The sequence below is a fragment of the Gymnoscopelus microlampas genome (genome assembly GCF_963454915.1).
Source record: "Gymnoscopelus microlampas genome assembly, chromosome: 13".
In the NCBI taxonomy this organism is placed as follows: Eukaryota; Metazoa; Chordata; class Actinopteri; order Myctophiformes; family Myctophidae; genus Gymnoscopelus; species Gymnoscopelus microlampas.
This window is the reverse complement of record NC_139950.1, coordinates 2,001,279-2,027,828: the sequence shown is the minus strand read 5'-3', so window position 1 is coordinate 2,027,828 and position 26,550 is coordinate 2,001,279. Positions and strand designations below refer to the sequence as shown.

The following is a 26,550-nucleotide window of genomic DNA, read 5'->3' as shown; positions in this document are numbered from 1 at the left end:
AGCTGCAGGTATAGGACAAATATCCCTTCTCATATCTTCAGTACTATCCTTTACACACCCCATTCAAGAAGAGGTCTAAAGTGTATACAGTATATGTTTTTCCATCCATGTTCCTATGACAGAGCATCCAAAGCTAAATGACTGGCTACTACATTGACTTGGATTATTTGGACTCTATGTGGTTTAGTCAATGCTTCAGAGCAGCATGCATTATACAGCATCCTGATGCGTGCTCTCATCACATCTCCATCAAACAGAAAATATCACATATCTACTGTACCTGTAATTGCAGCTACATATGTGATGGACTAGTCTTAGGAACATAACACTGCATGTGTCTTATCCTGGTTTGAATGACAGTACCTTTTAAAGTAGTCAACAGATATGGACTGAATGTAGTACAAGGCAGTGATTTCTATATATACAGTGGTTGGCCTTGGCCAGTGAGTTAGACCCTTTTCATTTTCAAAAACGTCGTACCGTATCTGCATGGAGCAGTTCAGTATGTTTTCTCATGCCAATAGAGCTGCTTTGAATTGAATTAGCAAAGTTATGTTTGCTGTGATTTTACTGGAATGACAAGCTGCACCTTGTTATTCCATAAAAATCGAGACTGTACGAAGTAATATGTGTTATGTTATTGTTGTTGTAATTTTCAGGAGCACAAAGGATCAACACCGTTTTCTCAAAACATGCAAAGGACTGGGTGGTGAAGAGGATCTCGGTGAAGAAGACCTATAAGTTCAGGGAAGAACTCGTCAGGCAAGCCATCAAGCGGCGCGTGGAACACAGCACTACATATAAAGAGGCAGCAGCATCAAAAGTCGAAACCCCAGCCCTGCCTCGCAATATTGCACCAGTTGAAAAGCCAGACAAGGATCTTCTCATTGAAAAGCATGCAACCCGCTTTGCAGACAGGGAGGTGTAACCACTTGGAACACCACGGGGAAAACATCTGCCAAAAATAGCCGACCTACAAGCTCACAATGCTCACAGTGAACTTGTAGATCGGCTAGTTTTGGCGAAGAGATTTCATGTACATGAGGGGTTTTCAGTGTTTTTCAGGCCAAGGACCCGTTTGCTGAGAGACAGATTAAGCAGGGAACCCTACTACTGTACATACTGTATAAGATTGTGTTGCTCATTCAACTTTTTGGTTATATATCTCATTGCTCATTCTGACATGGTACTGTCCATTATAATGACATGATACTGACCTTGATACAGACTATGACACTGACATGATTCTACTGACCATAATATTGACCATGAAGCTGACATGATACGTACCATAATAATTACATGATACTGTTGTGATAATTCAAGTTTTTGTTTCCTTACTAAAATTGACCTTTAGCTTTGTACTTGGCCTGATCTTTGTGTGAGCAGAATGTTTCCTCCGGAATATATATGTTAGGCTTCAAGTGTTTGAAAACGGTTCTTATCACAGAAATATATTGTAACTCTGAGGACTCCCTAGGGCAGTGGTTCTCAAATTGGGGTCCGGGGACCCCCAGGGGTACTTGAGGGGGTTCCAGGGGGTCCCCAGCTAAATGGACAGGAACCAAATGGACCCTTATGAGTCTGTAACTCTGAGTGTACACATGGAACCAAATGGACCCTGACGGGTCCATTTGGTTCCATTTGTACACACTCAGTTAAATTAACATTGATTTTACAATATGAATTGGGGTCCCAGAGGTATAAATGCCATTAAATGGGGGTCCGTAGCCTAATGCATGTCAAACTGGGGGTCCTTGAAATTAAAATGGTTGAGAATCACTGCTAGAGAGCCGTAAAAACCTTCTCTTATGGGGGTCTTCGGCTTATCTTTTCAAATGGGAGTCCGTGGGGTAATAAGTGTGAATTTGGGGATCCTTGACATGGAAAAGTTTGAGAACCACTGCCCTAGGGGTCCTGGACCCCCTGTCCACGACCCATATTTTAGATGGGGAAGAAGGTTAAGAAAAAGGCCTAGTACATTTCAAGTGTTACATGTATTAATAAAAAAACAATGCACACAATGTTCTCTTATGATGATTTATTCCTCCAATTCCTCCAATAAGTCATGAGCATCCTCAACTTCCTTGAATCCAACATAGGTTCCATCTGGCGACGGGAACTTGGAGCGAACCGCTGCCACAAGACACGATGGGAGGACCCGTCGATTTCCACGACCCAGACGTTTTCCCTTCAGAATCCACTCCAGAGAAAACCTGTAGGCCGCCAGCCTGTACTGACTAGAGACAAAACAGGAGGTCACAAAATAAAAGGGGTCATTTTACGTCACCTATTAGACATTTCAAATGGACATTGGTTCTGGATATGTGGTAACCAATTAAACCAAGGGTAAAAAGATGAATTTCACAAAGCTGGGAGTATTGTAGCTGAAATTAACACATTTATAGGCTTTATGCAGTAGGCATATCTTATTCAGCTTTGTGAAATTATCCATAGTTGCTTATTTAGAGGCTGTCCACAATATATAAAAGACTTTGCAACATGTAGCCTAAGGGATTTGACCATATGACTGCTATAAACGTTGATGGCATAATTTCAATTATATTCACTGACATTACAATGTAATGCCTTTGTCACTACACTATAAACAAATGTAGTGTGACCTGTCAATGGTCTATACAAAAAAAACAATGCAGCATATTCCACTCTACACACGGTCTTTATAACCAATATGAATAATATTGAATTGCCATAGATAGAGCCAACACTTACACTTGTGAGAGGGTCCCGTTTGGACCAGCTGGTGTGGAATGTAGTTTCCAGTTGATCCGTGGCATACTGAAGAGAGTCTCCAAGACTCCAGCGTTGGTGACAGACGAGAAGTTGTGGTGGTCTGTCACACATGATGTCACATCATTTTCTTCATCTGTCTGTGGCTGTGCTGCTCGCTCAATTTCTTCCAATATGGGAATCAGCCGATCCCATTCTTGACAGCAGAGGGACTCTTTCTCCGTTGGCATAGGCATGCATTTTCCACAACCACACCAATAGTCCTGTCCAGCCCTGGGAACAGGCTGAGGTGCTTCGTCCTCGTCGTCGCGCATCTGACTCGCTCTCGCACGATTAGCCATCTCTTCCTCTGTGTATTCCGGCTCAAAACGATAGGGAACAACAATGCCAAAGTCAAAACTAAAGTCTTCACCATAAGACATGTTCAGGGTCGCTCGCTAGCAGCTTAGCACAAGGAGTATGACGTATGTTTATATTCCCCGGCATACGCGCGGTGATATGCGACACACGTAACTGACCGGGACTACTTCCTAAAAAGTAAACAAATATCGTTAAATATTAACGTAATGAAATAAGTTCTCGAAAAATGACGGCCCCCTCACGCATTAGAAGGATTATATCTAACAAGAGTTTCATGGACGTGTTTTAAAAATAAGTCTAACGTGGAGTTTGAAGATGAATGGGTTCCAATGGGGAAGGGGGCGGGGCCGCGCAGCACTTTTTCAATAAATCTAAAATATCTAAATACTAAACATAGCAACTTAAAAACTGTCTGGGGTGTTCATTAAGGCCAGAGTACACACGGAAATGACCCAAAATATGTTTGAAAGTGAAATATCCCTTTAAGTAAAATATTTAAGTACTTGTCCCACCACTACACAGTATGTTAATTGTTTTCAAGTGTCATTCATATTGCATCATTGATGTCTTAACCTTGTGATATCTGTACAGTAGCCTACAGTAGGTCACTTTGTTTGCACTATAAATGGGTTTTGAGTCATAGAGTAAGTTCATTATCAGCGCATCAGTTGTGTGTGTATGTCATAGGTGTATGTGCGCGCGCGCATGTTATCTTATTTGCCCAGGCTTGTATGAGCTCGTTCTGTCACGTGGTCACGTAGCTCGTCCCCTCATTGGCTGCTTCGCACCGGGCAAGTTGTTGTTGTTGTTGGGAATCAGGAAGCAGATTTTAAACCTGTGTGAGCACAGCTCCGTTCCGTGAGCAGAAATAGTACATCCGGTTTTCGAGCTAGCAGAAATAAGGTTCCCGGTTGCCTTCAAAATAAGATTGTGCATTTTTTTATGTTTTTTAAAAGACATACATCTATTTTAAAAATACATTTACGATGTATGTCTTTTAAATGGCGCATACTGTACTTGAACACTTCTAAGTGCCATTTTTTTTAATGAGACAAATGTATTTAAAAAAGAATCCATTTATGATGTATGTCTTTTTAAATGGCTTATACTCTTATTTTTAAACTCTATGCTTATACTAGATCACTTCTAAGTGCTAGGTTCTGAATTGGCAGCCAGGGAGTGTGTGTGCACAGTTTCGGAGCGACTGGGCCAACGGTGCCGGAGACGGGACGGACACGAACACACACACACACGGACGGACGGACGGACGGACGGAGGGTAAAACATACTCTCTCGCCATGCCTTTGGCCTGGCGGAGACAACAAACGATGAATGTGTTGGTATAAGTATAATTTTGAAATTCATATTTTGTCGTGGATTTTTTTTGTAGTCGAATTAATTGTGTCGTGTTTAGTCTAGGATTGTGTTCTTGAATGATGTGTTTATGGCACTGGCGTGCGGTGTTGCCTGGGTCAGAGCCATCATTCAATAACTTAGGGTGGGGGTGTTATATGCTTGCATATATGCACTTCTCAGCCTAGAGAGCTTAGTAGTAGTATTTGTTTATTAATGATGTTTTGTTCTCTTTAGTGTCTACACTGCCTTGCTGCTGCTGCTGACACGGACACACACACGGACAGACGGACGGAGGGTAAAACATACTCTCTCGCCATGTCTTCGGCCTGGCGGAGACAATAAAGAAATTCAAAACTACAAAGGGTTCAAGTAACACATGTGCTCTGCTGGGGTGCTGGGGAGATCATGGGAGCTGGCAACAGCTCGTCTTATAGCCTGGGTCCTAATCAGGAATGACACACAGCTGAGACAGGGAGGGGCAACCTCAGGTGAGTGACAGATGAGTGTCTAGACCAGCAGCAGCAAGGCAGTGTAGACACTAAAGAGAACAAAACATCATTAATGAACAAAATAATACTACTAAGCTCTCTAGGCTGAGAAGTGCATATATGCAAGCATAACACCCCCACCCTAAGTTATTGAATGATGGCTCTGACCCAGGCAACACCGCACGCCAGTGCCATAAACACATCATTCAAGAACACAATCCTAGACTAAACACGACACAATTAATTCGGCTACGAAAAAAATCCACGACAAAATATGAATTTCAAAATGATACTTATACCAACACATTCATCGTTTGTTGTCTCCGCCAGGCCGAAGGCATGGCGAGAGAGTATGTTTTACCCTCCCTCCGTCCGTGTGTGTGTCCGTCCGTGTGTGTGTGTGTGTCCGTCCTGTCTGTGTGTTAGCAGCTAATTTCCGGCACCGTTAAAATACTTCCATTCTTACTTTTCTCTGACATTGGATAAGTGTACTCCTTCTTCTTGCCTGTTGAAAGAGATTGCTCAATTCCCCAATTATTGTGTAGGCACAGTGGTTACAAATATAACTATTTACATACCAAAATATCCAAAAACTCATCACCATGTAAGGTGGCCTGTGATTTCAGTTATGTGAGGCTTTCTTTGGCTTGTGTCGATAACATAACATTATTACTTGTTTTTTAAGAGAAGTTCAACATCCTCATATCTCTCCCCCAAAAAAACTCTGCCACAGTAAGACCACTGCCCAAGTTGATAAAAATGTACCTTTTGGAATTCTGGGACTCTTTATACGGTTTCTTGTTGATGAAAAACAAGGCAATTACATGTCATTCTTCCAACATCAACATAGAGGATGACTGCTATATAGTCATCCGAAATGTACCTAGAGGAGTCTGCAGACCTAGACTACAAATTAACCTTGTGTTGTCCTTTGTTGACTTGGAGTACGACTAGTACTCCTTGTGGGGGTGGTATAAAAGGAAATTACAACTATAACTATTTATATCACTGCTGAAATATAATTGTACCTTGAGGAGTCCTGGCACTGCTTGGGGTCCGTGCAGTACGCCTACGATCCACTGGGGAAAAAGTCAATTACAAGCCTTAATAACACCATCACAGATGTGATCACAGCTCTAGTCAATCTAAATCTACTTTGTGGAGTCCTGGCTCTGGATTGACTGATGCCACGACTCGCTGTTTGGGGGGCAGAAGACAATATTACACATCTAAATTAAATGTTTTCAATGACATCTCCTCTTTACCATCGATACAATACCTTGAGATGTCTGGGTCCTCAGGACATTTTTTTCAACCCGGGTAAGTGGAGTGAGGATCTGTTTGATAATAGAAAAATAAAACATTTGACAGCTTGAACATATTTCGATTTCTGTTAAAGGTAGGGAAAGTGATTTGCTTTAGTTAAAATAAGTGTTAAATAGCTCTATATTCTGATAGTACTCATTGCTATAGAGTGTTTGTGTTCAGTATTAGGAGTGTCCTTGTCTCTCCACCTCTTTATTAAACAGAAAATGCATTTTCGTTTCAGTTTCAGTTTCATTTCCAATTTTATCCAACCAGGACAGAGAACTCAATCAGGATACAGATTAAACAAGTGAAATTGGAAGTGATGACACTAAGAAATGAGCAGACAAAATTATAACTGGACCACTATACAAATTAAGCTTAAAAATGGGTACTTTCTCCTGATTGGCTGAGATTTTGACACCTACCGAAAAATGTATTTTCTGTTTATTAAAGAGCTGGAGCGACAGGGAGACATCTGTTACTGAAAAAACACTCTATAGCAATGATTACTATCAGAATATAGTATTTTAAACTTTTAACAAAATACTTTTTGTTTTAACCAAAAAATATCACTTACCCTACCTTTAATACTAGTAAAATTTAACTTGTGGAATCATGGTATTTCTAGAAACTGGATGTATGAAGATATGCTGTTGTGGTGAAAGACACCACAACACATTTGACTTTCAGAATCACCCTCGTCATCTCTGCTATCCTCAAAAAGTACCTTTTGTAGTTCTCCCTGTATGTCGGACTGGAGTTCTTCCAGGATTCACTGTTTGGGTGTGAGGGGGATACAGTTAAAAATCTTATTTACATTAGCCATTATGATCACTGCTATAATCAACAACATTGTACCTTGTGGAGTCCTGGATCTAGTCTGTACGGGACTCGCCTGTCTACAATACTCTGTTGGGGGGGTGGGGGGGAGAAAAGTTAATTGCACATCATACTAAAACACTCAGCACTGTAATAAACGGTAGACTAAATTCATATGTACCTTCAGGAGTCCTGCTTCTGGTACGGAGCGGCGCCTTGCCACGATTCACTGTTGGGAGGTGGTATTAAGAAAAAAAGAAAAAAAAAAATTGATACATATCATCACCATTGTGACCACTGATATTCTTATAAAAGTATACCTTGCGGATTCCTGCCTTCGTCTCGGGCATTGAAATTACTTTTATTACTTACCATCAGTGATCTATGCTTACATTTTAAACATTTCCTATCAAATGTTTAAATAAAAAATAATAATAACCAGCACTTTGCAGCTCAACGTTTTGAAAATGCTATACTTATTTCTTCTTGAGGACCTAGCAGTAGTAGCATAGTAGTCCTAACGATAATGCAGGCAGATCAACATAAAGCGAAAAGCTTAAAAAAAATGACATAAATGTATTATATTAATCATTCTATGTAGGTACCTTGTGCACTCCTCCTATGTCTGATGGGAGTTTTGTCACAACCTAGGCAGAAAACATAAGAAAGACTAATCTATAAGGGGTATGTTTTGACATTAGTAATTATACAGGCTGCAATTTATATTAGGGAAATAGGAAACCCCTATTTGTAACTACACCTTTCAGGACGGGAACCCCTTTTGGGGTTCTTGTTTCTATGTACAGTAAGTATGTATCAACATACATTTGTTGTAATTTTTGAATAAATATTTGAAGTTTTTCAGAAGACATTGGACATGATTTAGGAGGCGTTTTTACAATGGGCCTCAGATCTAAATGGGTTAACAATATATATTTGTCATTGTTGGGCATCATATTTTTGACCTAAATCAAAACAAATTAATGCATCATGTTGGTATACCTGGTGTTGATGTGTGCAAAGGGGTCAGGTTTCTGGTCAACACTGTTTTGCCTGTGGGTGTAGATTCATCTGAGGAGGATAATTAGGCCACATGTACAGTATATTGTTGAAATGAACTAAAATGAGGATACCCACTACATAAAAATGATCAATCAAACAATCAAACTAACCTGAGATCTGTGTGTCTCTGAGTTGCAAATAAAATGGAAAATAAAAAGATAATTTTGACAATAATAAATTATTGACAGTCATACGAGTTTACATTTGAAAATAGTCTTACATGATGGTGTCTCAACACAGGTCTCAGAGCTTTGTGGGGAAATAGGTGTTTGAGGTGCTGAAAGAAGAATAAACTCATTACATATGTACATGTCATTTTCAGGATCTGTGTCTCTGAATCTTATTATGTAGTATCGTTCCTATTGTTCTCCTTGTACTTTTATTATGTAGTGATGTCCTAGTGTTTCCTGTTTAGCCTAGTTGGTGTTTCCTGTCTTGTCTCACCTCCCTCCGATTAGTTATGTTCTCCACCTGTGTCCTGTTGTGCCCCAGCCAATCCCTGTGTTGATTTGTTATTGAGTTCACCTGTGTCTTGTTAGTCTTGTGTCTATTTAAGCCCTGTGTTTGTGAGTATGCCCATGCCAGATCATAAATGTTATGACATGATGTTCTGGTCCAGTCCAGTTTCAAATCAGAATAAAAACTTGCATTAGACCTTCCTGCCTGCATTGTTCTGCTTCTGGGTCTTCACCTGTCTCGCACCGTGACAGTCATGGGTTTTAATGAAGACCATCACAGCAATTAGATTTTATTAAACACATTTCTTTTTAAATATTTAAGGCCTCTTATCTTGTTGGCATACCTGGTGTTGCAAAGAGATCCTCAGAGTAGATATTCTGGGCCTAAAAGAATATATAGATTTAGTTACCGGTTGATACATATTCATTGCTTCATATTTAAAAAATAATTAAATCTTCTTGTTATAGAGAGGACTACTTAAGTTCACTGTATTTGAACCGGTCGGTCTTTCTTTTAGTCAACAATATCAGATGTACAAGCTCACAACAAATGTTGATTTGAGCTTATAGATTATTCATTTTAGGAGACCGTTCCCCCAGAATTGCCGCAATTTAGGTTCAAATGGTTAAAAATCAACAAAACAAAAATTCTAAATATGGACAAACTCACATGGAATAAGAGCGCGTTTTTTCCCTCTCCCTTGTCATTTCTTTGAACCTGTAACAAGAATGATCACGTGACACAAGTCTAAAAATGGATGCAAACTCTGATCTAATCATAATCTGTATTCATTTGCAAGAGGCCAAACTTAAGGAAAGGTGAATAATATTATCGGACAAGTGGGGGGTGGGACATAGCTATTAAAAAACCCATTGTTGTCTTTGTTCAACTCGCAATACATTGACAATTACCTGCAGTGGTGGATGTGGCGGCGTGGCACTGGCCCTTAAAATAAAAAAAAGTAAATGCCTCACATTAGTCAAAAACATCCAGAAGGTTTCAACAAGTTCAACTCGCAATACATTGACAAATACCTGTGGTGGTGGATGTGGTGGCACCGTTATTGGCCTTTGCCATTTTATGTGGCACTGGCTCTAAAAAAGGAAAAGAAAAGGAAATTGCTCACATTAGCCAAAAAGCTTAAGGCCCTCACAGACCAAACAGACTCCTTACGACTATTTCAGACTACTTCAGACTGCAACAGAGTGGTAGTCGGTTGGCAAAAGTTGTGCACAAAAGCACCCCAAGCAATCGGCCGACGGAGCATTTTCACATTGTCACAGCGCATGCGTCGCTCAGATAACATGCAATAATTCTCCAAACCAGTAGGTGGCAGCAGTCCGCAGGAACTCAGGGGACCGGAAGCTAACCTGCTGACCAGTGACCACAACAACAACAAGCCAGCCCACCCATGGCAGTAGTACTTCTATCGTAGACGAGACGTAAATACACGCAGTACTGCTTTGCTTTGGAGTTGATCACAGTGTACGAGTGTAGGAATTGAGAGTTGAGAAAATGGTATCTAGTTTAAAACTGCAACGGGTGATGTCTTTGGCTTATCTAGGCGTGCTCCTACATCAGAGGCTGGCGAAAGGGAAAAAACAAAAGACGAAGCATACAAAAAAGAAATGGGTGAGGTCGTGGATTCTGCGGAAACAAGCACAAGGGACTTTCCCGAACCTCTGCCAAGAGCTTGAAAATAACGAACCATCCGATTTTAAGAACTTTTCCAGGCTTTTTCCCGAGCAGTTCCATAGATTGACCGAGCTAGTCGCTCCGTTAATCCGCAGGAAAAACACAAATTACCGTGACTGCATCTCAGTACCAGAGCGGCTCATGATCACCCTGCGCTACTTGGCAACAGGTAAGCAACCAACGCCTTTTCTTATTTTTTTTACCATCTGCAGTTACTGTTGTCTTTTTGTATGTCAGCCCTTACCAGGAGTTTTCATGTATTATTATTTATTGTCTGCGCCTACTAACAAGCAAATTATGTGTGTTCACATTTACAGGGGAGTCCTTCCAGAGCCTTACATACCAGTTCCGAGTAGGATTATCAACAGTTGCCGAGATAATTCCTGAAACTTGTGGAGCAATCTACCAGGTTCTAAAGGAGAAATACCTAAAGGTAAAAAAAAAAAGTAATTATTTGATCCAAATGCTATAAGCTTTTTTTCATCTGTAGTAGTCCCTCCCTGGGCTGGCTGTAAAAAGTGGTGATATAACTATCAATGCATAGTACAGGAGACATAACAATTACAGTAAAATTCTAAACGTCAAAGCATGTAGCTACTGGAGTAAGCTTTGATCAGGCATGATATTATCAACAGTAATTAACATTACCATAGGCATTTGATAATGGTTTAGGAATCTTTGTTTACGTTTACAGGAGGCCATAGTTGCTTCCTATGGGCTGTGAACCCAATATCAATATATATATATTTTTTCATTTCACTTCTACTCCACTACATCTCTGATGACAATATTGTACTTTTACGCCACTACACTTATTTGAAAACTTTAGTTACTGTTTAGATTTGTATTACTAAATATACGTTAGCCACTTATATTAACTATTGTTTTCTGCATTCACAGTGCCCTGACACCGTGGAAGAGTGGCAGAAAGTAGCTGATGGATTCCAGGCTCAGTGGAACTTCCCAAACTGCCTAGGTGCTCTAGATGGTAAACATGTCACCATTCGCGCCCCACCCAGAAGTGGTTCTACATTCTTCAACTACAAGCACACATTTTCCATAGTGCTGATGGCACTGGTGGACAGTGATTACAGATTCCTGTATGTTGATGTGGGTTGCAATGGGAGGATTTCAGATGGTGGAGTGTTTGCCGGATGCACACTTCACGATGCCTTGGAGAGGAGGACATGCCACATCCCTGCACCTGCACCTCTCCCTGCATCTGACCAACTTGCTCCTTACACCATCGTGGCAGATGCAGCATTTCCCCTGAAGGAGTACATCATGAAGCCGTATCCGGAACGCAGGCTAACTACTGAGAAGCGTGTCTTCAACTACAGGCTGTCACGCACTCGGAGGGTGGTCGAAAATGCTTTTGGCATCCTTGCTAACCGTTTTCAGGTCCTTCTCACAACCATGCTCATTCAGGACACTGCAAAAGTTGAGGCTGTTGTTCTGGCTTGTTGCGCTCTGCACAACTTCCTGCGCACTGAGGGCGGTAACCTGTACATGGATGGAATAGTGGATTGTGAAGGTCCCAATCACGTCACTGTCCCTGGAAGATGGAGACAAGACCCTAGCCTACGACAGGCCGGGATGCCACACAACAACAATGCACAAGCACACGCCAAGCGGCACAGAGAGGACCTATGCCATTATTTCAATTCTGATGTCGGGGCGGTGCGGTTTCAGTGGGACAAGATTTAGTTCCTTGTGTGATTTCTCAACATGTGTGCAATGACTTTTCAGTGGGACAAGATTTAGTTCCTTGTGTGATTTCTCAACATGTGTGCAATGACTTTTCAGTGGGACAAGATTTACGTTGTCCTCCCAGTACTGATTTTGAATTACTTTGCTGTTGACTTTGTGCCATTACTGTGTGAAACAAAATAAACCTTTGCATCATACCCCTGTTCATTATTTCCTTTTAAACACTTGAGCCCTGGGTTGGGTAAAATATGAAGGATGCATGGCTGTTTTAAATTACACTTTCCGATTTCAAGTTCAACAAGATACTGTCAGAGGGAGGAACATAATGTAAAACAAATCAAGAGTGGTAAACTTTAAGTGCCATTTATTTTAGGAACTGAACATAGTACAATATTTCCAAAAGCTCAAAACAACTTACTCCTGGTAATGTTAAAGTGCCTTTATACAGTATTACATCTTGGTCTTCCCCTGGACAACATGAGTCAAACAGCAAACAAAGCCATAGTGTCTTACTATATATATATATATATATATATATATATATATATATATATATATATATATATATATATATATATATATATATATATATATATATATATATACATATATAGCACATATCTGTTAACCCAGTGTAGCTATATATGGGAAGTCACTATGGGTAAATGAAAGCAACACTAATATTGTAGATATTTTCAGCAAACAAATCCATAGTGACATAGCTCATGGTGCAGCATTGGCTTGTAGATATGCTATGTTTGAGAAATATTTGAAAAATAAAACATTTAGAAAACTAGGACATTTGTAGACTCAGTCTTAATCCAATATCTAGCTCAGTGGTTCTCAAACTTAATCAAGGGTTAATCATAAAGACATACAAATGGGTCCAAGTGTACAGAGTTACAAACTTGCAAGGGTCCATTTATATAAAAAAAAATATGATTGCAAGCCAGTCTTTCATTAATGGCATAGGTAAAATAATCAATACTGCAATGGATATTACGGTCATTTAGCATACGCTTTTATTCAAAGAGACTTTCAATTCATTGTAACTTGCATTTACTGCATACATGGCTCCTGGGTCGCAAGACAAATTACAGTGTGAACTGACAATAAAGTGTTATATCATAAGTGCAATCAACATAGGTAGGCAATAGTGGAAGCAGATGGCTTCACGGCTGCAGAGAGTGTACAGTAGACCAGACTTCCGATGCAGACAGTTTCGCAGCTCCAGAGAGCGACAACAGGTTCCTGACTCTTGCCTAAAACAAGCAACTGAGAATATACCTAGCGCTAAGGTAAAAGTGCAATATACCAGCTACCTACTTTCTTAAACAGATGAGACATGTAGAAATATTCTGTTACAAGTAAAAGTCTGGAATTCAAAATGTACTTGAGTAAAAGTACAAAAGTATTGGTATCATAATGTACTTCAAGTATCAAAAGTAGAAAGAACGGCATACTTTGAAGTAAAGAACACAACAACACATCTAATAAATAATAACACATCTAGTAAGAAACAAACACCTCTAGTAAGAAAAACACAACATCTATATAGCTAAAATTGCCATGTGTTCACCACAAGTTTGTGTACACTGGCTGGTACTCAGATTGAGTGTCTGGCTGGCTGGCAAGAGCTGATTGAGTGTCTGGCTGGCTGGCAAGAGCTGATTGAGTGTCTGGCTGGCTGGCATGAACTGATTGAGTGTTCGGCTGGTTGGCATGAGCTGATTGAGTGTCAAGCAGGCTAGCACGAGCGGCAGCTATCATTAACATGTTCACTTGTTGGTCAATGTGGTTTCGCAGGACACACAAATCCAGTGGACTAAGCTCCCTCATTCGGTCTGCAAGTGCAGTGCAATAGTTTGCAATAGGGTAATTTTCTTTAATCGAACTGATGGTCGATGTGATGGCCCTGAGCAAGTTGGGCAGCTCTGAAGCTTCGGACGAGTCATCCGGGTCCTCCTGAACCCGGCGCCTCCGACGACGAGTGTTAGTTCTTGGCTCCCGACTCTGGGCAGTGGGTACTTCAGAGAGGAGGGTAGTGTCCTCTGGGGGGACACTACTGGGCCTCTGCCTCGCTCGAGGTGTGCTTGTCAGGAACCTGTTGTTGTCGCGCTCTGCAGCTGCGAAACTGTCTGCATCGGAAGTCTGGTCTACTCGAGGCGTGCTGGTTGGAAACGGGTTTGCACTCTCAGCAGCCGTGAAGCCATCTGCCCTCAGCCTGTAGTTGCTCCCTGCTGCATCTGCAGTCGATTCCTATAAGAAAAATACATTTGACATGCACATTATATGCAGTACATTGTTGGGGATTTAAAAGCCCTTTCCTACACACAGGGGTTCTATAAAATAAATTAATCAAGAATTATAGCTCAGTTACCTGCGAGCTCAGGTTGGACACACTCTGCATTCTTCTGGTGTGGGCCTCAAGAAACTGCAGCCTGTTTAAGATCCACCGCTGCCTCCCCGTCACGGGGGCTGCACCACTCCCTAATTAAATTGACAAGTCATTTATCTGTTTAAATCACATTGTTAACAACATTGTGGTCAAGTAAAACAAGTCTAGGTAAGTCTCAGTCTTCACCTGATGGAGCGAGCTTCTTGTACCGCAAATAGTGGGTGCGCAGGGACTCCCACTTATTTTTAAGCTCTTTTTCTGAAAGAAAAATAAGTGATTTGATTATAATTAGACAACATACATAACCAAGTCAGCCCTATATACATTTGCCATTTGAAGATAGCAGATCTACAAGCTCACAATGCCACACATTGTGAGCTTGTAGATCTGCCATTTTCAAAAGATTTTTATGACCCTATATTTGTAAAGCTGTCACAATGATATAAGAAAGCTCATGATAGCTTGAGTCTCTAAATGTTTGATCTCTTGAGCACACCTGTTACAAGTCTAGTGAGAATTAGTTAATTAGCAATGAAAGCAACTACCCACATAATATAAGCCCTATATCCTGACAATACCCACGTACGCCCTAAAATTTATCATTGACAAAAATGTACATGGCCGTATATGTGGACCCATCTGTCAAACTTAGCTAAAGATGGTGAGCGGCTACTCAGCTAGCCAATGATGCTAGAGTAGCTGTTAGTATACAACCCTCGTATATGCCCCTCAGATACTCCAAACGTGTACAAATTGAAAGTAAGGTGCTTACCCCAAAGCCCCAAATGTTAACTACTTCTACGCGGTAGTAGTTTAATGTAATAATCCATATCTTTCAATAAAGAAGTGTTTTAATGCCGTCTGTGGCCGAACGCCATTTTTTCACCCTTGTTTACTTCTTGTTTACATTACGTTTGGAGTATCTGAGGGGCATAGTGCAGAAAGTCCAGTTGTCCATGGGGGATCTACCATACAACTCTTGTAGATTGAAAACATAAATAAATACGTTCGTAGCTTAGCTTAGCATAGCTTCGTAGCTTTAATACTCTTCGTAGCTATTAGCCACAGTAGCACTGGATAAACAAAACGGCAAATAGACAGCTTACCTGTGAGGTTAAGTTCTGCCTCGATCTCCCTCCAGAGCCTCGACTTCACTATTTTGTTCGAGTATGAAGAGTCTGCAACATCATACAACGGCCTCCTCTCCTCCACCAGCTCCACAAACGTCTCCTCTGTCTCCTCAGTCCACTTGAACGACATGCTAGACACATGACCATAGCAACTCCCTGTGTCGTCTTTATTCTCTGTCGTTGGCTCACTTCCGTTTCTCTACTCGTGCTCTGATTTGTCTGACCAAACAAGCTAAACAGCCAATCAGGGTGCTCTACAGAGCCTTCACCCCCCTCCCTCCCCCCGCTTCATCACCAGACTGGCCGACCAGCCAGGACCCGACCGAACAAGTCCGGTCGGCTCTGGGTCGGACGAAAAGGTCCCGACGGACCCCCGACGGACCCCTAACCGACTGGACGACTATATACGACGCTTCCCGACACCGATTCGGCCCCGATTCGGTGCGGTCTGGGAGTACCTTTAAAAACCTTTGCCACGGTTTCGACTCAAATTAAACATACACATAACATTATTCCCTAAAATAATAGGCTAGGGCCGTATTGGCAACACATGAGATTGTTATTTTTTGAGGGGTGCAACACATTAACTTTATCTAAATTATGTATCTATTGTTTCAAATCACCCATTGTGGCCGCTGTAGTCAACTGCTTTGTCTTCTTGTACATCTTTGGGGGAGATGGATATACGGGACCTACAAAAAAGGGATGACATGTACATATAGATAGTCAGAAAAACAGTTAAATGTTACCCAGAGGAAAAATCTGCTTCTCATTTTAATCTCAGATGCTTCTCTTGAGCAACCAGCTTTTATTTCTCATTTGAAGATCACTTAAAGATCACCTATGTCTTTTTATGGCTCCTAACTTGAATACTAGGATCCGTAAGCGAGACATAGGGGGAGACAGGGGTATATACATTAGAGCTGTATTTGAGAGATACATGAGGAATAGACAAGATACAATAAGAGCTGTATTTGGGAGATAAATGAGACATAGGCGAGATACATTAAGAGCTGTATTTGAGAGATACATGAGACATAGGCGAGATACATTAAGAGCTGTATTTGAGTGATAAATGAGGCATAGGTGAGATCTCCCTATTGGCTTTGTTAAGTCTCTTTAGCTTCTCATTGAGACATACATTAGCAATAATTGAGATTTAATTTCCCATTTCTCACTGAGGTATAAATGAGTGAACATGCTAATAAATATTTAAAAAACAGCATTAATTGTGGCAAAAACACATTTATTGAAGTATCCACAAACAGCAGGCAGCTTTAACATATATTTATATGTACAAAAACAAAAATGTATTGGCATCAATTTACATAAAAGTTGAAACTTAGGTATACTGGGAGTGGGGAGACTAAAACTAAGACGAAAAATGTTCTACCTTTTTCCACTGACAAACTAAATGGAAACTAAAAAAAAGCTATGATGACTAAATATACTGACAATTTCGTCAACAAATAACTAGACTAAAATGTTAGGAAGGGACTAGTGGACAAGCGATCTAGTATATGTCATCTTACAATTAGTTGCATGCTGAAAATTGCAGATCTACAAGCTCACGTGTCGCGGTGCAACGTGTTGTGAGCTTGTAGATTGGCTATTTTCAGCAAGTGTAAAAACAGTCATTACGACGGCATACGCCGACAAAATACATTTTTAGTCAACTAAATCAACTGTAGATTTAGTCGACTAAAATATTATGACATTTAGTTGACTAAAACTAGACTAACACTAAAACATTCCAGGTGACTAAACTAAGTGAAAACTATTCAAGAGACTAATGACTAAAACTAAAATCTGCTGCCAAAAACACTGGGGAGTACATAGTCCTTTGCAGCACGGCTCCGGCACTTGTTGGTCATGGCTTTCTTCAAGCCCTCTTCAGTCTTCACTGAAACCATTGGTCCATGATGCCAGAGAGGAACACCGCAAGGCGTAGTCTGCAGACAGAGAAGATGACATGACACAAGTCAGTCAACATGGGTTTCCCCCGGTTAAATATATACATTTTAAAGACTATATGACGTACTCTACAGACACAGCACAGCATAGCCACAGACGAGGCCAACCTGGTTCAGAGTGTACTGTACGTCCCACCAGCGCAACATGTTGGAACATGCATTTTTTTTACTGCACAAAGGCAGCCAAATTGCCCAATGATAATGTATTGGTGACATCATAAATTGAGAATATAATTTACAAAACCAAGATTTGTCAAGGATCAAGTATATTTATATGTCCCAAGCTGGGCCTTTCACAGCAGATAATAAACGCCCTAAAACACAATACAGTAAGACAGACATGTGTATATTGTCACAAGATACCCCCAACAATCTTTCTAGCCCCCTTAAAAGGAGAATTCCATGCTAGAATGCTTTCTTACCTTTCTTTGTAGTTGTTACGTCCCCACCAAAGAGGTCCAGGTGTTTAAGCAAAAACTCCTTATTGCCTATTTCCCCTACCATAGGCCCTCAATGAATTGTATTGAATGGAATGGGAATTGAATGGGGCTATGGGGTGTTGTGCTAATTCGCTTATTTCCATCGAAATAAGTAGTAAAGTGTGCCGCTTGGGATATTATTTACATTATGAAAAGAGGATATATACAAAAATAATAATAATTTTGAGCAAAAGAAATAAGCGAATTAGCACAACACCCCATAGCCCCATTCAATGCAATTCATTTAGGGCTCATGGTAGGGGAAATAAGGCCAATAAGGAGCTTTTGCACAAAATAACACCTGGACCTCTTTGGTGTGTACTTAACAACTACAAAGAAAGGTAAGAAAGCCTTTTAGTATGGAATTCTCCTTTAAGGGCATTTTTCTGTCTAATACCTAGATTATCATACCAGCAAATAGCAGCAAAGTATATGACAGATTCAATGAAGGCTCTATATCATTGATTTGTTTACCTGAAACCTGGCTAACTTCCTTAAACAGAAAAGGCACTGCTGGCCTTTCTTGCAAACAATTTCAGTATTGGAATCGAATTTCAGACGATTGTCGATTATGGTCCCAAGATATCTATAAGTGGTTACCAACTCCACTGACTGGCCATCAGGCATCTATAACACTACTCTGAGGAACTAGTGGTGTGACAAATACTTACTGAACAGTGCATCCCTCTTCGCCTCATCCAGTTTGTTCTTCCCCTCTGGGATGACACCATGCTTTCCGCATATGACGGCATTGCGGCACTCCTCATGGGTGAAGAACACCTCGAACAACGCGTGGAATAGCCTCTTGCAGTCCTTCCTGGCACGCTGGTGTATGGCTGCCAGCTGCACAGAGGAAATCAACTGTCCACAGCCTGTGAATAGAGAGCGAGCAATTAACCAACTGCATTTTAAGACATCAGTTTTGCACTTGTAAGGCTCAGCTACATTGACCCCTTTCTGCGCTCAGTGCACCATGAAAACAGACAACTGTGACCTTCTGAAAACTTCACTATCTAGTTGCAGCTCACAACACGGATCACTCGCTACCAAGAACGTCAGGTTCAGTGTGAAATGTATGGCAAACGTAAACATCCATACCTGGATATAGCTCCTGCTGCCCGAGACTGGACACTCCAGACTCTAGGTCACCAGGGTGATAAAGCCCTTCAGTGCGTCTAGTTGCTCAGAGCCTAGAAAAAAGACAAAAAAATCTGAGTCTACTGAGTGTATTTGTAAAACAATAAGATTGAGTACTCTATATAGCTCTACAGTCTATTCTGATAGCAGTCATTGATGAGTATTTGTTCAGTAGCAGGGGTCGATCTCCCCTGCTCTTCAGTAAACAGAAAATTTAGGGATATTTTGGGATACCAAAGTTTTCCAGTCATGTCAGAGAACTCACAAAAGAGGTACAGGATAAAGTAAAGTTTCAAGTGAGACAAAGACATTAGCAGACAACTGAAAACTGCAACATTACAGGCAATAAAACTTACTGATACTGGAGAGCACAGTGGTTATCCTCCTCAACTGGAGCTGGAGCTTCTCCACCTCAAACCGACAAGAGTCGCAAGGCTGCCACCCTTGACCCTCTGGTATGCTCTGGTCCAATGGATTTGGTTGACCTGGAAAGATTGAAAGCACGTCAAAAACTGTAAAGAAAAGTAAAAAAAAAAAAAAGTAGAATGCAAAACTCATCTATGAATCCTGAATTTGAAGGACAACAGTGCCAAGTCTGCTGACACTTAGCTGAGGAACCACACCTTCTACTGGAGCATCACTGGACGGAGATGGAGGTTGCAGTACACTGGGTGTTTCTTGGTTCCACTGATCCAAGTCCATATATGTAGCTGCATACGGCTGTGCAGAAAAGAGAAAAGGCCCTTAATTGTACTTGGTCAAAAATCATCAAAACTATAGGCTACTATACAAGCTCATAGCGCAGCACCGAGTGCTGTGCTCCGAGCTTGTAGGTCTAAATGGGTTAAGAAAGACATACCTCATCAACAGGTCGGCAGGCCTGTGTAGAAGAGGCTGGAGGGTATGGCTGTAGATCGGGGTAAAAGGTATCACAAGGTTGCAGAGACATAGAAAAGTAACCTTAGTTTGTAGTCTGTCAAAGATCTTTAAAAAATAGCTATGCCTTTATGCAATGCATTGTGGATTTTAGATAGACCAATCAAAAGCAATGTGGAATGTAATACAAGTCACAAATAAATTCAATCTAAAGAAAACATACCTCTTCAACAGGTCGACAGGCCTGTGTAGAGGCCGGAGGGCATGGCTGTAGACCATAGTTAAATGGGTCATAAGGCTGAGAGACAGAAAAATGACATTAGTTTGTAGTCTGTCAAAGATCAGTACAAATACATTTACTAAATGAAGTTGTGTTCAATGGAGTGTTGTGTTCATCACATAACATTCACCACAGTATAAATACACCCGAGATCAGTTGACTCAAATGAATTCCCCCCTCCTCCCCAACAAACCTTTTCATCCACAGCTTTGCCCTGCGATACTGTTAAATTTGAGCAGAAGGTGTGGTCTCTTACTACTAGTGAACCAACACTTACAGTATATCTGAAATGTTACAAAGTCACAACTTAAATGTAGACATTAAATGTATTGAAAACATTTTACCGTGTCAAGAGCTGGGCAGAGGGCCTGGGGAAAGACCGGTGTGGCCCAAGGGCTAGCCCCACTTGAAAACGGATCATAAAGCTGGAGACATAGCAAAATAACATTAGCGGTAGTTTGTAGTCTGTCAAATTGAAAATCTACAGCCAATTGTAGATTAACTAACCAACACTTACGACATTTTTATCTTTAACCCATTTTGTACGGGACCCCTTTTGGTGTTTTAAGCATTATGTTATACTTTAGCTATTGAAAAATAGCAGATCTACAATCTCATAGCGTGGCACTTTTTGAAAAAATGTGAAAATGTAGTGCAAATCTTTGGATATATTTTTTCAGAGCGTTTTTAACTGAAATCTTTGCTTCAGGGGGGTCCCTGGAACAACATATTTTCAGATGGTGGTCGGCGGCCAATTACATATAATCTTGGGGGTCCTTGACATGAAAATGTTTGAGAATGACTGACATAGAAACAGGTTTTTTTCAGAAAACTGTCAGGATTTAGAAGACATTTGTAGAATCGTTCCCAGGTCTAAATGGGTTAAGTAAAGACCTTACATAGTATTGAAAAGAACATTGTACCGTGTCAGGAGTCTGTGGACATAAGCCCTGGGTATGGACTGGTGTGATGGCCTTAGGGCTTGCTAGCTGTGGTGCAGACCATTGAGCAGAAGGCTGGAGAGACATGAAATCTAACATTAGAAAAAAATATCTGAAAATAAACCAAAACAAAAAAAGAGAAAAAGGGCGTGGAACCAAAACATGGAGGTAGACTCTTGAGGCATAAAACTCACACGGCAAACAAGTCCGTTAAGGAGATGGCAGATGTCAAAAGTCCATTCAGGCAGGATGTCTAAACCAGCAGGCATCCACCGGGGTGAGGAACTCATGGTTGGAAATCAGTGACATGACAATCTGGAAGGGCACAAAAAAGAACAATATAAGTATTGAAAGCTGATTATGAGGTGTAGGTGGGAAGACAAGCAGAGAAGGTCAGGTATCTACAGGGCTGAGAATTGGGGACAGTTGTCATGTGAGACAGGTGATGAGGAAAGGTGTGTGGACAGTTAGAAGATGGCTTTTCTGGCTGAGCAGCTTTGTTGTTTGGTGCCACCGCCAAATTGCGCCAATGGGTTGATCCCAACGAAACATCTGAAATCACAAAACACATATGGAAAAGGTGCACTCACAGCTGTTCTACAAGAGAGCACATCTTTCGAGTTACACATGATGGTTCTACTTCAAGCAGAAAGTTACCTTTGAATGAATTCCAGTGTGTAACAGGCGTGCTCCTCCTGGTACACCAAAGTTGTAATAACTGGAAAACTGCCATTCCAGCCAGGAAGTTGATCTGTGGAGCCACAACGACCGACCTCAATGCTCAGCATCCATTGTGTAGCTGTGAGAACTTCACCTAAAGATAATTTGACATATATGGTTTGCATGTTAACAGTGTTTGTCTGTTGCTTTCCACATAACAATAGACTGTTAAACTAAAACATGACCTCCATATAGTCTCCGTATTTGCAATGCTTTAAAAGAGATTAGAAAAAAACAGTAAAAAGTGTGCTGACTAAACTTAGTGTTAATTTAACTGTCTTAAGCCGGGGTCTTCAACAGGGGGTCCGGGACCCCTAGGGGGTCCTCAGAATAACTACAAGGGGTCAGAATTACTACAGGGGGTCCGCCAAATCTTTGTGTGATATGATTATATGTTAATTTAACTGTCTTAAGCAGGGGTCTTCAACAGGGGGTCCGGGACCCCTAGGGGGTCCTCAGAATTACTACAGGGGGTCCGCCAAATCTTTGTGTGATATGATTATTTATTTTACCTTAACCAATTGAACCTTAGCATCCCTTTTGTGAGGAGAACTTTAGCCAAAAATAGCAGATCTACAAGCTCACAACAACGCCTCACGCTGCAAGGCGTTGTGAGCTTGTAGATCAGCTATTTTTGGCAAAGAGGGAAAAAGAGCAGACCAAGTAAACAAACAATATAGAGGGGTCCCTGCCTCATCTCTCTCTCAGCTAGGGGGTCCATGGCCTGAAAACGTTGAAGACCCCTGGTCTTAAGGATCCATTCATTCCATTGGTACATTTGTACTCTCTTTCCCTAAATTAAATGATTTTACTTTGTACTGTAGGTTCAAAACAAAATTCATAGATGTAATAATAATAATAATAATAATAATAATAATAATAATGAATTACAGTCAAAACAAATGAGGCCAACATTAGCTCTCACTGATGTGGTCTGATTTATACCTGAAATAAACAATGACATCATGCACCACATGGAAATGAATATGCTAATGCCATGTCTAAGACTGTGTTGCACGCCCCAAAAAACTGATTTAAAAGCTCACAATGCGTCGCTGTGAGCTTGTAGATCAGTGATGTTTGGGCATGCGCGAGTCTGTATAACCCCCTGTATTATGACAGTCATGACGAAACTTCAACCTGGTGTTTGCACGTTCTCCATGTAATGCCCTACATCTACATTAACGTTCAGATTTCAAATATAAAGTGCTTACCCCATGGCCACGGATGTTACAATCCACTTCGGGTCGGTGTAAGTACCCGTATATTCCGGATTGTTAAAAAAAGCATTTTAATCCGATCGGTGGCCATTTTGTCATAGAGTTATAATGTAACAGAGTGCAGTACTCCTCCCAACCGATAGGGTCAAGTAGTTGAAAGCGTACAGAAATACGGAGAAAATGGCCATCGATCGAATTAAAATGCTTTTTATTGAACAATACAGACGATACGGGTATTGCTGAGTGCCCGAATAGACTTGTAACATCCGTGACCATAGATTGAGCACTTTATATTTAAAATCTGAACGTTTATGCAGATGTACAGGTTGTAAATGGAGAAAGTGCAAAAAAATGGTTGAAGTTCGGCCGTGACGCTCGTGATGGACGAGCGTCGTGTGATCCATAGCTAATACACGACAAATGCACGACGTTTACGATACTAACAAGTTGGATAACACACTTTAATTCCATAAAGTAATTCATCTTACCTGTTATCTAGTAGAGTAGAAGCACGGAAGCAACTGGTTTGTAAATAAATGTTCGCTTAGCCGACGGTTAGTTAGTTTCGTTTCTCTGGCTGAACCCGCCCGGCCGGTTCAAAACTGATAAGCTCCGCCTTGAACAGCTGCGTGACGTAATGACGTAATGTCGCACTGTAGGTCTGGTCAGGTTCTCAACCTGTGGGTCGGGACCCCCAGGGGGATCCCCACCTGATTGGGGGGGATCTGTAGGTGGCAGTGACAGTGAAGTGACAATTTAAGTAACCCTTTTAATACCAAAAAAAAAAAAAAGAATTACTGCATCAAAAGTAATCAACAAACTATATTAAAAAAACGGTCGAAGAAAAAAAAGAAAATAGCTGATCTGCAATAAGAAGTTATAGATTTTTGAAATAGTTCAAAGTTAAGCTTTTCTCACATTTTTCAAAAATATTTTTTTTAAATTAAAAAACATGTTTTCAGACTCAAAAGAGGACGCTGAATCGAATAGGCTAGGTCTCGATTTTGTATGACCCTTATAAAGTGGTTTAAACAAGCGTTAAAGTTTCATAAACTTGGAAGCTTTTTTCACAAACATATTATTATTATTATTATTTTATTTTGACCCTTCCACCCTCTTATTTAGATGATTTTGAGTCGAATGATAGGTTACACAATAGTCTAGTATTGTTTAATAGGGAAGTTATAGATTTTTGAAATAGTTCAAAGTTTATCTTTTCTCACATTTTTTAAAAATATTTTATTTTTAAATTTAAAAACACTTTTTCTGACTCAGAAAAGGACGCTGAATTGAATGGAATAGGTCTCGATTTTCTAGGACCTTGGGAAATACAAAAGCTCACCAAAAAGATTGGACGTTGACTTTTGTCACAAAATTTAGCACAAAATCTGGAACTAATCGCTCCAGATATTTTTTTAAAATCTAAAACTTCTCTCCATCCATATTGAGAGTAAGCCGGATATTTTGGCACCAGCCCTGATTTTTTTTGACACTGATAAAGCTCAAAGTTCAGCGAAAAGACTGCAAAGGTCAACTCTTGTTCAATTTTTAGAAATTGTATTTTTCTTCGAGACTCTGGTTTTAGACAAATATGATGACACTGATTCCAAATATTTACGTTTTATTTTTCTCGGAAAACAGGAAGTGCCTCAAAAGGCCACTTCCTGGTTGGTTTTAGGGTGTTCCAGGCCCGTGATTTCCCCGATATATTTTTTTCCTAAATCTACACGTAAAATAATGCCAAAAGTCGAGATGATCAAACCCTGATATCAAATCATGATTTAATTATCCTTTAATTGGCTATGGTTACGGCTTCGCTATCTTGCTCAATATCTCGAATACGATAAGGACTTAGGGTCCACTTTTTGGATATGTTGTAGAACTGGCTGAGACGCACGCATGGATGTCTTGTTTGTCCCGTTACGGCACTTTTTTTTTTTTGACTTTGTCCTTTGGTATGGTCTTAAGGTTTAAGACTCTATGAGCCTTCCGAAAGTATAGAAGGTCAACTTAGGAGTGTCGTACCGTGACAAACAAGACATCCACGTGTGCGCCTTAGCGAGTTGTACAACATATCCAAAAGGCGGATTCTAAAGATGTATGGTTATTGAGATATATCACTTTATTGCACGTATTAACTTGACATTGGACCCTAGCCAATTAAGGAGAACGGTATGGCCGTGTGTGAGGAGAGTTATATGTTCGCGTTCGGGGTGACGCGCTGGCCCAGAATTTGGTGTTCAATTTCGTTTTTAATCCTTTCAAACAGTTTTTCACTATTATCTCGGCCCCTAGGGGGCGCCAAAACTATCGGACAATGGATTCTCGATCAGTTTTTCATCCCGAACGCGCCAATATAACTTTCCTCACACACGGACAAGCGGTTCTGAAAATTGATAACATTTATATATTATAATAAATAAAATGTTAAAAAAATAAATTGTAGTAAACATTTTTAAGTTAAGCCAAGTATACATGATTAGAACATTCTTAAACATTCGACAATCAAGTCTAATATTTCTGTAAATGCTACAAATTGCTACAAAACCTGTATATCCAGTCATTTTGGGGCATAAACAAGAAGTTGTAGGATAAAATTAATTATGATGATGATAACTGATAATGATGATGATTGTAAGAGCCATAACGAGCTTAGGTGATGATGACCTGATTTTGCATTGATTTTAATTGTGCCAAGTTATTGCAGCTGTGTGTAATGCCTTAATGATTATGTGCAGCAGTGTACTGTTGATTGAATGTTTGTGATTGGTGCTCTTTTGTTTGATCATTAGTCTTTTGCTGTGCTGTTTGAGTTGTGTCAGAAGAAGCTAAAGTTGAAGCTGAGAGCACACATTGTTTTTACCACTACACCACTACAAGAACCACTTGCTGTATGCCTTATATTTTTTTGCTTTAATACCAGTAAAGTCTCTAAAACCGGATACAAAGTGCGTCGTGCGTCAAATTACGTGCTCACCTTTTTTATGAAGATATACTTTGAAGGAAATATACGACTCTACAATGATGTTCACATCATGTAAAGCACTTTATGATTTCCAAAAATGTAAAGTGTGGTATAAATAAATTATATTATTATTATTATTATTATGAATATGTATACTTTACATATTACTGTAAAACGACATTCTACAGTTAGAATATAACCTGACTGTAATTTCTACATTATGTTACTGTGGAAAAATGCAGTAACTTTCTGTAATGATTTTTTTCCCATGATGCATTGCAAAATGCAGTTAAACATTGTAAAATGACAGAACAATAAGTTACTGTAGATTTTTACTGTAGAAATTACAGAAATTTGTTACAGTGCAGGCTTGTAGCCTACATGAATGACATATTATGATACCAATCATATCGCCATGAATGG

General features: G+C 40.3%; 2 protein-coding genes and 2 long non-coding RNA genes across 5 annotated transcripts; all 4 read right to left on the bottom strand.

The window, feature by feature from the left end:
- Nucleotides 1–1,250: 1,250 nt before the first annotated feature.
- On the bottom strand, nt 1,251–3,196 carry LOC311058870 (uncharacterized protein). Its single transcript, XM_084076394.1, has 3 exons — nt 2,734–3,196; nt 1,905–2,240; nt 1,251–1,472 (listed from the first exon to the last, which is right to left on the bottom strand). The coding sequence occupies exons 1-2, from the start codon at nt 3,171–3,173 to the stop codon at nt 2,042–2,044; spliced, it is 639 nt and encodes a 212-aa protein (XP_083932520.1). The 5' UTR covers nt 3,174–3,196; the 3' UTR covers nt 1,251–1,472; nt 1,905–2,041.
- Nucleotides 3,197–18,665: 15,469 nt separating this feature from the next.
- On the bottom strand, nt 18,666–19,594 carry LOC311058218. Its single transcript, XR_014602034.1, has 3 exons — nt 19,482–19,594; nt 19,087–19,178; nt 18,666–18,860 (listed from the first exon to the last, which is right to left on the bottom strand). It is a non-coding gene; the product is annotated as an uncharacterized lncRNA (long non-coding RNA).
- Nucleotide 19,595: 1 nt separating this feature from the next.
- LOC311058216 (uncharacterized protein) lies at nt 19,596–20,785 on the bottom strand. 2 transcript variants are annotated; one of them, XM_084075581.1, is made up of 5 exons: nt 20,626–20,785; nt 20,225–20,299; nt 19,985–20,032; nt 19,749–19,845; nt 19,596–19,610 (listed from the first exon to the last, which is right to left on the bottom strand). In XM_084075581.1, the coding sequence occupies exons 1-4, from the start codon at nt 20,727–20,729 to the stop codon at nt 19,752–19,754; spliced, it is 321 nt and encodes a 106-aa protein (XP_083931707.1). In that variant the 5' UTR covers nt 20,730–20,785; the 3' UTR covers nt 19,596–19,610; nt 19,749–19,751. The 2 variants fall into 2 exon arrangements, with proteins under 2 accessions (XP_083931707.1, XP_083931706.1); XM_084075580.1 differs by lacking the exon at nt 19,596–19,610 and having other exon boundaries at nt 19,663–19,845.
- A 922-nt stretch (nt 20,786–21,707) lies between these two features.
- On the bottom strand, nt 21,708–23,758 carry LOC311058294. The gene is made up of 3 exons (XR_014602042.1): nt 23,651–23,758; nt 21,880–22,036; nt 21,708–21,774 (listed from the first exon to the last, which is right to left on the bottom strand). It is a non-coding gene; the product is annotated as an uncharacterized lncRNA (long non-coding RNA).
- Between the last annotated feature and the right edge of the window lie 2,792 nt (nt 23,759–26,550).